General features: G+C 37.8%; 1 protein-coding gene across 1 annotated transcript in view; it reads right to left on the minus strand.

Annotated features, from left to right (window-relative positions):
• C7 (complement C7) overlaps positions 1-9918 on the minus strand; it is a 57289-nt gene extending 47371 nt beyond the window's left edge. Inside the window, exons 1-3 of the mRNA XM_005694754.3 lie at positions 9731-9918; positions 3908-3963; positions 2275-2350 (exon numbers count right to left, since the gene is read on the minus strand). Of these exons, the coding sequence (XP_005694811.1) occupies positions 2275-2350; positions 3908-3963; positions 9731-9736 (138 nt within the window). The 5' untranslated portion in view covers positions 9737-9918. The remainder of the gene's footprint in view (positions 1-2274; positions 2351-3907; positions 3964-9730) is intronic.

Consider the following 11870-nt stretch of genomic DNA (forward strand, 5'->3'; position numbering starts at 1 on the left):
GGCTACCATGAAAGTCAAATTTACAAAACAGAACCCTAAGTGGTCCATAGATGAAGGTACATCTACACTGAAACTTCACTAGAAATCCAAAATTAGTGATCTGTGAAATTAGAAATATATCAAATGCATCTGCTGGGGGTGGGGGTAAAAAAAAATTAGGGGAAATCACTAAGCCAAATGCGAAAACTAATTCATCCTAAACTTCATTCATTCAATATGAAGACATGTATCTAGTGTTTAAACAAAAAGAAAGATCTACAAAATCCCTTTCCTCTCCAAAGGCAATCAAAGGTACATCTATTAAGCCTCTTATCCATTTATTAATCTTATCCATTAATAAACATGGGCAAAATCTGAGATTCCAGAAAGTTTAAACCTTGAGCAAAGACCAACAGGCAAGACTGTATATATATATAAACCAAGGTTGCATCTATTCATTCATCCTAAATTGAGATTACATATAATTTGAACTTTGAGCAGATTTGCATCAGCCTGGGCCTGGTTCTGGCACATTTCATTGCACCTAAGCAGAGAAGTCATGGAGGAATGAGTGAGGAATTGAGCTCAGTACACTTTCTCAGTTAAGTTTTTAGTTTCTGTGTTTAGTAGAAGACATCTCTTATATGTGGCTTAGAAATGTGTGCTTTTCTGAAGTTCCAGAGCACAGATTGTGTTGGTGTGTAAGTAATGTTTTCTTTCTCCACAGACACCAGCACGACCTTGATGGCTGGCTACTCTCAGCGTCTCGTTCTCACCTGTCAAATTCTGATCCCATGACCTCATTTTCATTTTCACTTGTCTCCTTCCAGATGAAAATTCTGTTTTTATAATCTGAGCATGATGACCTTCCCTCAAAACAATTACTCATATGAAAAGTACCTTCTATCCACCTCTATTTAATGTTCTTTCTTAACTTGTTTTTAAATTCTAAAAGTGTTTTCTGAGGTTGGTGTTTGTTTGAATTTTGTCTTGTTATTCATGTACCTGTTTGCCTGTAATCAGAATTGTCATCTATTATATTTGCCAGAAGCCAAATTCAACACTTGTGTAATTTATTTTGTAAATACCCTTCATGTAGATACTAACTAAATGCTTGAAAATTGTGATAATGGTGATGCTTCCAAACATAAATTATCTTCTATAATATGGTTCTTTTAGTACTTCTAAATGATTTTTAAACACACATTTTTATCTAAACTGAACCACTTTTAAAATGCTTTATGAATATCAAATCATGCTGTATACCTGAAATTAATGTTAGATGTCACTGTGTCTCAGTAAAAAAAAATTTAGTCATTCAAATGTTCAGAACCTTTGAAACAGCATTATATTTTTTAAATTATCCTAAGATGATTATCAGAAAAAAGACATATCTATATACAAAAATGCTCATTAAAGTTTCATTCATAATTACAAAATATGTAAGTAAACTAAATCTCAAATGGATCTCAAATTTTCTCAATGGATCTCAAAATCTCAAATTTTCAAAAGAAAATGGATAAAGAAGATTGGTATATTCATATAATGGAATATAATACAGCTGTTAAAATGCACACTGATAGCATAATATTAAGTTAAAATAGTAGAATACAAAATCATGAACAAATGATCCTATTTTAAAAATCATTAGCACACAGAAAGAATAAATACTAAAATGCTAGTATATTGATTTCTTCTAAGTGGTAGAATTATGAGTAGCATTTTCTTTATACTCTTCTGTGTTCTCTCCAGTGAATAATTTATAATAAGGAAAAAGTAGACATTTTAAGGGTGCTCTATAAGCTAAAAGTCGTCAGGTTTTTATTTATATTACTTTTGTATTAAACTTTAAAACATTGAAAAATGTTTGACTTTTCATGGTCGTTCACTATTTGTTAGGTAAAATGAAGCAACGATTTTGCTACTCTTAGTGTTTGTTTCAAATGAAAAGTTGAATCCATGAAATATGAAATTTTGAATTATTTACTGACTTCATTTCAAGCTATTCCATTTCTCTGATAATGAAAGAATAAGTGAGTAGCTTTTAGCTTCTCTCCCATGTATATTTCTAGGCTCAAATGTAAGATTTAGAAAAGTTCTTCAAGAAAAACGAGAATGCAAAAAAATTTTACTACAATATTAATTATTAAATAAATCACACTTTTCCCCTTCAGAATTACTAATTACATTTTCGAAAACCATACAAAGTAACATTCAAAAGTTAATGTCATTTTGTTCATACCTAAGCTATTTTGGCATATGAATAAAAAATACAAAGCTTTCACGTGGTCCTACCTGAGTCTTGGTACAACCATTGCATTCTGACCAAGGAGCATAGGAACCCCACTGGCAGTTGACTGGCGAGGAGGCACTGCCATAGTGTTGAATTGTCCATTATAAAGCCGACAGAAAGGTAAGAGAGAAGACATAAACAATAGTCAAGAATAGTCAAAAGCAGTCAAAAATTGTGAAGCAATTTTTGCTTCACCAAAAGGATCTCAAAATACATTTAAAAATACATAGGAAGGGCTCACTTTCTCAGAGGTTTATTAAATATCATTTATAAGATATCTAGAATGTTCCAGGCACTATTTAGACCCTAGAGCTATAGACATAAGCGATAAGATAGAACATCCCTGATGGGACAGTGGATAAGAACCCACCTGCCCATGCAGGGGAGGCAGCTTCCACCGCTGCTCCAGGAAGATTCCATTTGCCTCTGAGCAACTAAGCCTGCAAGAGGCAGCTACTGAGCCCACAAGCCACAACACTGAGCCCGAGCGTTGCAACTACTGAAGCCCGAGGGCCTAGAGCCTGTGCTCGGAAATAAGAGAAGCCACCAAAATGAGAAGCCCAAGCACGCCAGCGAAGAGTAGCTCCTGCTCACCCCTAGAGGAAGCCTGTGTGCAGCAACGAAGACCCAGAGCAGACAGAAATAAAATAAATAAATAGATGATGTTTTTAAATGAGATAGTATACTGATCATTGATGGAGGAAAGGAAGAAGACATAGATGTGCAAACAAATAATTAGAACACAATAATATGGTCACAACGTGACTGTGACCAGCACATTCTCAGTCGCTAAGCCATGTCCCACTCTTTGCCACCTCATGGACTACAGCCTGCCAGGCTTCTCTGTCCATGGGATTTCTCAGTCAGGAACACCCGAGTGGGTTGCCATTTCCTTCTCCAGGGAATCTCCCCAACCCAGGGATCGAACCCGGGTCTCCTGCCTTGACAGATGGACTCTTTACTACAGAGCCACCAGGGAAGCCCCATGATCAAATACAATACAGCTAATTAGATAAATTTACTAACAGAATTGTGTACTTTATGGTGTGTTGTGGAATACAGATAAGAGAGGGTCCAGAAGAGGGGTATAAGTGAGAACACATAGAAGGAAGGTGTTACGGCCTTTAAGTGATTCTGGATGATGACGAGTTATACAGAAATTTAACTGAGAGACAATAAGCTGTAAAATGACCACATAAGAGGTAGGAAACCAAAATCTGGCAGAGGCCAAATGGATGAGAACTTAGTTCTACACGCTCCCCCTGTTTATTGAGGCTACTTTCTCAAGCACACACCCAAGTACAACAGGGGCAAGTTGAGCTCAAATAATTCCACTCAGATAATAAAATACACGTGGAAAATGGTGAGCTGACTCTCAAAATGCTTACAACGCAGAAATCTTGAGGTGTTTTTAATCTTCGGGTTTCTTCCTCACAGGGAATAAAATAAAGTAAAGTAAGAATAAAAATAAAACATGCTTATGCTATCATTGTCTTTCCTGAAAATGTGGAAAGAAACAAAGTGTGTGAGGGAAAAACATGCTCACACTACAATGTAAAAATCAGACCATAGTTTCCTCAAAATAAATGAAACAGCTGTTAATGATTTCCACACACAATCCAAAAAAATTCTCACCTTGAAAAAACTTGAAACTCTCCTATAAATCCCACCAAGAAGAATAAAGTTATTGCCTAGGAGGGAAAAAAAACAATAAAGCAATATTTGAACTTGCATTGCTTTAATGAGTCAAAAGTGAATACATTTGTACAAATCAAGATTTGTGAGTTGGGAATAAAAAGAGTGAAAGAATCACGGAGAAGCTTGATGATTCTGCTCATCTTACAATTTTTCATTTTAAATAAAAGTTTAACACAAAAATCTTGAGCTCACCTCCCACTGTTCATTTCTGTAAAGACTACTAGGCATTAGATGATATCACAGACAAATAAATTGGAAAGACTCCCCAGAAGTTAAATATTCACAAACATTTTTCTAGAGTCCCATCATCTTTTTTCCTTAATCCACACTCCTCTCTAACTTTGGTACCATGAGAACGCTGGAGTAGAGAAAGCCTAGAAAGAGCAGTTCCAAGGGTTGAGAAGGTAAAAAGGAACCAGTCTCCTAAATGGAGAAATCAAAAGTGGAGGTGCATCGCTAGCCAGAGGAACCAAGATGCTCATCACAATCCCTAGTTCTATAGGGGGTGCCCAAACACGACAGACGCCTTTTATAATCATCTTTATGTGATAGGGCAGCCTAAATACTGAGCATCTGACAGGCTACAAACTTGTATGCAAAATGTAATTATATTTCATTTGAAAATCAAATGTGTCTTAAAAACAAATCTAGAAAGAAACATTATAAAGGAAAATAGTTTATTTCTGGTTGTGAAATTATAGGTGACTTTCATTACCTCATTTTTACTTTTATGTATTTTCCTACTTTGACAACTGAAAGTGTAAGGGAATACAATTCACATTTGTACTAGAGACTCAAAGAATATTAAACACATTCAGTTCATAACCTAATATGTGCTGTGCTGTGCTCAGTTGCTTCTGTTGTGTCTGACTCTTTGTGACCCAATGGACTGTAGTCAGCCCAGGCTCCTCTGTCCATGGAATTCTCCAGGCAATAATACTGGAGTGGGTTGCCACGCCCTCCTCCAGGGGATCTTCCCAACCCAAGGATCAAACCCACGTCTCCTGCATTGCAGGCGGATTCTTTACCCTTGAGCCACTGGGGAGGTCCATATCCTGGGATAAAAGTCCTTAAATCATCTCACCCCACATTTTAACAGGCCAGTATTCTTTCTCTTCTCTTGACCTCTCCAAACCTCTTTTCTCTCAGGAGTTGTGGAATGGCTTCTCATCATTTCTTCCAGACCCTTCCACTCACCTTCTTAAATCACTCATCCTCTTATTAGGTATCTCCCTTTCAGTTATAAAATCCTAGTTGCCTACTTCTGCCTTTTATAGTTCTACAAACCTTTTAGCTTATATTCTGATTAGCATACCATAAGGGCTGAGAAGTAACATAACCGTGAGCACTCCGGAAATGTGAACAACGGTGGGAAAGGCTATAGATACTTTCCTGATTTTTCAACAAATATGTGAAGCACATAATGTAAAGCAACAACTTTAAAAGGTTCTTTTGTTCTTAATTTTAAACTATAACTTTTTTTTTCTTTTTCAACACTACAGCTTTACTTGTGCTGTGTCAACTCATTTTTCCTGCCCTTGGGCAAGTCTATCTCACAACTTTATTAGTCACTCCCAGTCCCTAAAAGGGGCTTCCTTGGTGGTTCAGACAGCAAAGAATCTGCCTGCAATGCAGGAGACCAGGGTTTGATCCCTGAGTCAGAAAGGTCCAGTACTCTTGTCTGGAGAATTCCATGGACAGAAGAGCCTGGTGGGGTAGCAAAGAGTCAGACACAACAAAGCAACTAACACTTTCAGTCTTTAACACCATCACATTTTCAGAAAATAAAAATTCTGAAACAATCTAATAGTAAAATTTCAATTTATCATCCAATTTTAAATATCTCTCCTATTCCCCACTTCCTGTGGGAGGGGTGGCGTCCACTTCAAAATCCCTCCCTTTTATTCTCCTGCTTCCCTTCCCCACCTCCCCAGGATTCCTCTGTCTTCTTCAGAGTCAGGGTAGCAGGAGTAAGAGGGCAAGAGCAAAAAGGCTTTTGCTCGATCAATGCAGCTGCAGTCTGGTGATTGTAAATCAGACTGTGCTGGACGTTTGAATGCCAGCTATCTGTCCCTCACAATATTTTCGTCATTCTTTGAATATCACTCTTTTGGACATCTACAACCACTGTCCTCTGCCACAAATGATTCATCTCTTTGTTCATCTCTATTGACTCTCACCATTGCCTGCTTCCTGATGCTATGTATTGGGGTTGCTTCATCCTGCAAGTGTCTCTCAGGGAGTCCCTGACAACCCAAGCCAAGCCCTTCTGCAAAAATCCACATCTGATGCATGGGATACCTGCATCTCTTCTTGTCCTGTCAGGATGTAACTGATATTGCTCTGTTGACTTTGCTAAACGCAGGGCAGTCAACCAGTCTGTTCTTTTAGATTTTCTCAAATGCGAGACTAGGGTGTACGTCCCCCTCCTCCAATGGACATAAACTTGCCTACTCTTAAGGATGGAGATGGCCAAAGGGTCACCAAACAAATTTAGGGCTACTTTTTGGTAACATTGCATTGAATGTGCAATATTTCACTTTAAAATGTGAGGCTACTGAGCACTTCTTATACTTGGCCTTTGCCTCTCAGCCAAAACAGGCATCATGAAAAAAAATCCATCTTAACATTCTACCACGTATTTTTTTTAATGTCAGTGGAGTTTTAGGGTATTCACTTTCACCAGAACTAATTTTGCCACTATTTTCCACACGTGCCATGTGCTCTGGCATGTTTGACTCTTTGTGACTCCATGGTCTGCAGTCCACCAGGCTCCTCTGTACATGGGGATTCTCCAGGCAAGAATACTGGAGTGGGTTGCCATGTGCTCCTCCAGGGTATCTTTCCAGCCCAGGGATCAAACCCAGTTCTCCCACGTTGAAGGCAGATTCTTCACCAACTGAACCACTAGGGAAACTAATTTCCTTATATGCATATTATAATCCATGAAGATCTGCTTATCAGTAGTTCATGAGTTATACAAGCTGAATCTCTTAACCAAAAGAATTTCTTGAAAATTGGCTAGCTGGGTACCTGAAAATGAAGCAGTTATTATTCCTTGCCTTTGGAAAGAGTATCTCATCAAATGGACATGACAAAACAGTTACAAATTAATAAATTAATGACAAATAGACATACATCCGAGTTAACTCTATAAAAGAATTCCTTAGTTGAAAAGATACAGGACTTCCCTGGTGGTCCAGTGGTTAAGAATCTGCCTGCCAAAGCAGGGGACACGAATTCGATCCCTGCTCTGGGAAGATCCCACATGCTAACGGGCAGTTAAGCCAGTGCACCACAACTAGAGAAAGCCCTCACGCAGCAACGAAGACCCAGCACAGCCATAAATAAATAAATAAATAAAATTTAAAAGATATGGTATCTTGGCAGTGTGTAATGTAGCTAAGCTGGGGCCACATTTCACAGAATTCTCTTCTCTTCTTCTTTATGACTAAATAAGCATTAGCTCTGCCTCGTTCCTCTAACATTTTCCAGCTAACCGCTGTTTCTCTGCTTCTAATTTCTCCACATCTGGCCTTTTACATTTGTCTGTTGAACCATGAGCCCATCTAGGGTAAAAATAAAACACTAATTATGGAAAAATCCAATCTAATTTCTTAGCATACCCTAATTAGTATCTTGATCAGTAAATTTAGAACATAGGGCACCATACAGATGAAGAAGGAGGTAGATTTTAAAATAAATCTTCTTACATCTTTATTAGAAATGAACATCAGTTTGTAACACTAGCAATAAAGAAATGCACAATGACATAATAATATGACTGAGTACTGAGTAGCCATTCGAAGCATGTTATAGCTTGATCAATGACAGGAGAACATGCTTATGATACAATGAGTAAAAAGATTCAGGTATAGATTGATAAAAATGTCATAAAATATATCTTATACATATTCATTTTAAAGTCTGAAAAGAAATAGATTAAAATGTTAACAATGGCTATCTCTGAGTGGAGAAATAATAGATACTATCTTCTTTTTGAACTTAATTACCAAGATGGTAGTGCTATAATCTAGATAGGGACATTTTTAAAAGACACAAAGACCATCACAGTATAGTTGGTGGAAGATGGGTGATAATGTCAAGTCAGCTCTGGGTGTGGTGAGGGAGCAGAGAGACCATCATCTGAGATATCATTGTGCTTGACCACATCCCAGCCCCATGAGAATCATGCTTCAGGTTTACAAACCCCAGGTTCATCTCAGTCCAGGGACGAGAGAGTGAAGGTCTGGACCACAGTTAGATCAAAGTGAAACCCTTTTTGCTCTAAAGTCTTGAAACACTTCAGATCCAATTATATCCTATCCAAGGGATACAAAGAGTACCAGTGGAATCCTGGGACCACCTCTCTGAATTCAGTTCACATGTATCAGGGAAAAGACAAAAGAATAGTCCTTCTTAAAGGCCAGACTTGGAAACCATAGTGTATCACAAAAGCATGCCCTTCAGATTAACTGTAAAAATATGAGTCTCTACTCTCATGAGAACTCTGAATGCAGCTCACAAAGAAATCATTTATTTGTTGATATTTTATCAACCAACTGAAAGATAAAAGTAAATATATTACCCCAGTAGAAAAATATCATAATAATCAATGACTATGAACCCATCTTCAAATACAAAACAATTATTAAGATGTCTCATCATAAAATAATAAGGAAATTGACTGATAGTTAATACAAATATTAGGAGAAAGAGCTGGATGACTCTAGGAAAGGCATCCTATTCTAAGTTATCAAATGTTCTAAATTTTTAAATAAAAATACAAAACAGACTGATAGAGATTATATTATATCATAATTCTAACTTTGTACAGTTACTTGGCATTCTAGCATTATAACGTTAGACAAATTAACTTTGTGATTTGTGTTTAATTTTCAATGACTTAGTGAAGTGCAATTTCGCACATAAAATACTCAAGACCCATGTTTCTGTCCTCCTCCATCCCCTTGGAAAGTGAGCACGGAGTCCCTACTGTAGTCAGGCAGCATAGTTACAGCAAAAGCAATCTAGCAGCTGACAGGGCTGAGAAATTACTGCTCCAGCATTAGAATGTAAAATTTTAAAAGTTTAAATACAAAACTCTGCAATGATAAAATTGCAGTAGCAGGTTCAACTTATGTTTACATCCCAGAAATATAGTTTATGATAGTTACATCTATCTTTGGTCCTACATTTTTTTTTTCTTAACATTCGGCCATTTTGCATTAGGCCAATATGTGTTTTTGGTAACTCTTTATCATCATTCCATTTATCTGTATCTTCTGCTCTTACAATCCTGATCCTTTCATCCAGATTCCAAATTCTAAAGTTCCAAGTTTCCAAATTCACTCTTCTATAAAGCTGTTAGATAAGTCAAATCACAGGGATTCATTGCATGCCTCCAAATCAAACAAACAAAATACATTGGAGGGAATTTTTCCCTAAGAAATAACAGTTGTGTTATTGTATTTCTTAACAGCTTTCTTGGGACTTTCATAAATACTGCTTCCAATCTCCGATTCCCAGACCTCTAAACCAATAAAATAAACTACAAGAAAAGAAAAAGAAATTCACTTCAGCTGAATTGTTAAATGTATTTAATTAAGGATTTCTTAAAAGTCACCCTCAGAACTTTCTATTTCCTATTTTCCCATGTCTTTTCTTTTTTTTTTTTTTTAATTTATTTGTTACTTAAGTGAAACCTTACTCCCTTTAGAGTTAGCTCTGTTCACAAAAGCAATGAAGTTATTATCTTACCTTCATGTTTGGGAAAACATTCAGGGCAGCAGAGAGAAGGAAAATGTCCTCTTCCAGTGCCCAGTGAATTTTCAACAGTGGGAAGAGGCCAGCAGTCTACTCCCCGCCTGTCTCTTCCTGCTGGGGATTCACTTGGCATTCATATATAGAGCAAGCAGTTCCGAAACTTTGCTCCGACCCCAGCTGGGTTCTCTGGGGACACTGAGAACCTGCCCTGTACTTAGGCTGTGTCTTGAAACCAGATGCATCTTGTCAATTTGCACAGGCCTTAGAGACAGTCAGCTGGGACTGTTTGGAAGCGTAGTTCTGAGGAAACATCTGTAACTCAAGAAAAGCAGAAAATATTCTCACTTCAATGTTTAAGTGGTTTTCAACCAAAGGAGACTCTGTGTAAGGCGAGGAATAAGCATCCTTCCTGTTTCAATTTATCACACAAAGCAAATGTTTTCATGATTCTCTAAAAGGGGGTTATACAGCAGACTTTGAGATTAGACGCTGTGGAAGAAAAAACTTACATGCCATTCTGTCACTCAAAATGGAAATGGAAATTCTGGAATGGAATCGTGTGTGTGTGTGTGTGTGTGTGTGTGGCCTAACACAATATAATATACATTTCCTCATGTGAAGAATGATCAAAAAGAGCACTGTGTTTTGCAAACATATTTAAAGGCATCACTAATTGCTCCCAAGAATCCCCCTTAATGCTGTGATATCCAGAAATCCTTTGATATCCTTTGGAAAGCTCTTGTCACAGTCACCGTTTATGCCCAGTCTGTCTTCAGCTGTCTTGTCTTATTGTGCCAGATCCTCACTTTCCATGGCTTTGCATTGATTCTAGCAGTTCTCCAACATCATTTTCACAGATTTCACGAAAGGCTGCACTTTTGCAAGATTTCAGATTTTCTATTGAAGTTGAGCTACAGTTTTATTTGTATGATTTAGCCAAATATTCTGATACTTGCTGTTAGGACATTATGGGGAGGAGAGACAGAAGCATGAAGTGGGAAAGGAAATTTGAATTTAGAATAATTTTATCATTAAACATTCCATTAGTGACTATTTTTCAGTTTTAATATTTTTTCTTTTTATATCTAAAACGTCTGAATAATAAAGAATGACCCCACACACATTCTCCCTTTATAAATTAATGGTGATCTTCCAGAGACAAAACTTTCCCATCTTTTGTTCAAGCCATTAGTGATTTGTGTGGAAACAAATTTTTGCCACAGAGAACAGGATGCTGATTCCTGAAAGATCTTCTTTTCATTCAGCTCCAAGTGCACGAATTCCAAATGTTGTGGATTCTCCTTAAGCACGCAGTGTGCATTTTCAAGTTCAGTGGCTGTCTTAGTTTGAGTTTTCCCAGAAGCAGATTCTGAGACAAGAATTCAATTGCAAGGGACTTGGGGATTTTTCTGCTTTGGGGGTTTTGTTGTGTTTTGGGAGGTTGTTTTGCTTTATGAAGTGAAGTGATCCTAGAAAGCACTGCTGAAGGATGAGAAAGTGAGAGTGAGAAGGAAAGGCAATCAATAAAAGGTATTTTAGCATGCAAGGTGCATGTGTGTGCTAAGTTGCGTCAGTCATGTCCAACTCTGTGTGACCCTATGAACTATAGCCGCCACGTTCTTCTGTCCACGGGATGGATTCTCCAGGCAAGTGTACTGGAGTGGGTTGCCATGCAGGAGATCTTCCCACCCCAGAGACTGAACCCACATCTCTTCTGTCCCCCACATTGGCAGGCGGGTTCTTTATCACTAGTGCCACCTGGGAAGCCCAGCATGCAAGATCCTGAGACAATTACAGCTCAGTCCCAGTGAGGAAATCTGGGAAACACTAAAGAGCACGTTTCAGTTATTCCAACGAAGGGGTTAGGCTATATATACCAACACCCTGTTCATCACTGGTTAAGGGTGGCTCCTGGACTCACTGAATCTCTGACACTTCCAGTTTGAACTAAGTGTAGGTTGAACATACGTCTCTAGCCAGGGGAAAAAAAAAGACTTCCAGTAGAAAGTTTCAGGTATTTTCAGTATTTTCAGGTATTTGCAGAATATCAACAGCACCTGCCAAAGTAGTTTTTCCATTCACTCGCTCACGCATTCATTCATTTATTCTAAATTCAACAAATATTTACAAAGCG

Source organism: Capra hircus, chromosome 20 (assembly GCF_001704415.2).
Source record: "Capra hircus breed San Clemente chromosome 20, ASM170441v1, whole genome shotgun sequence".
NCBI lineage: Eukaryota > Metazoa > Chordata > Mammalia > Artiodactyla > Bovidae > Capra > Capra hircus.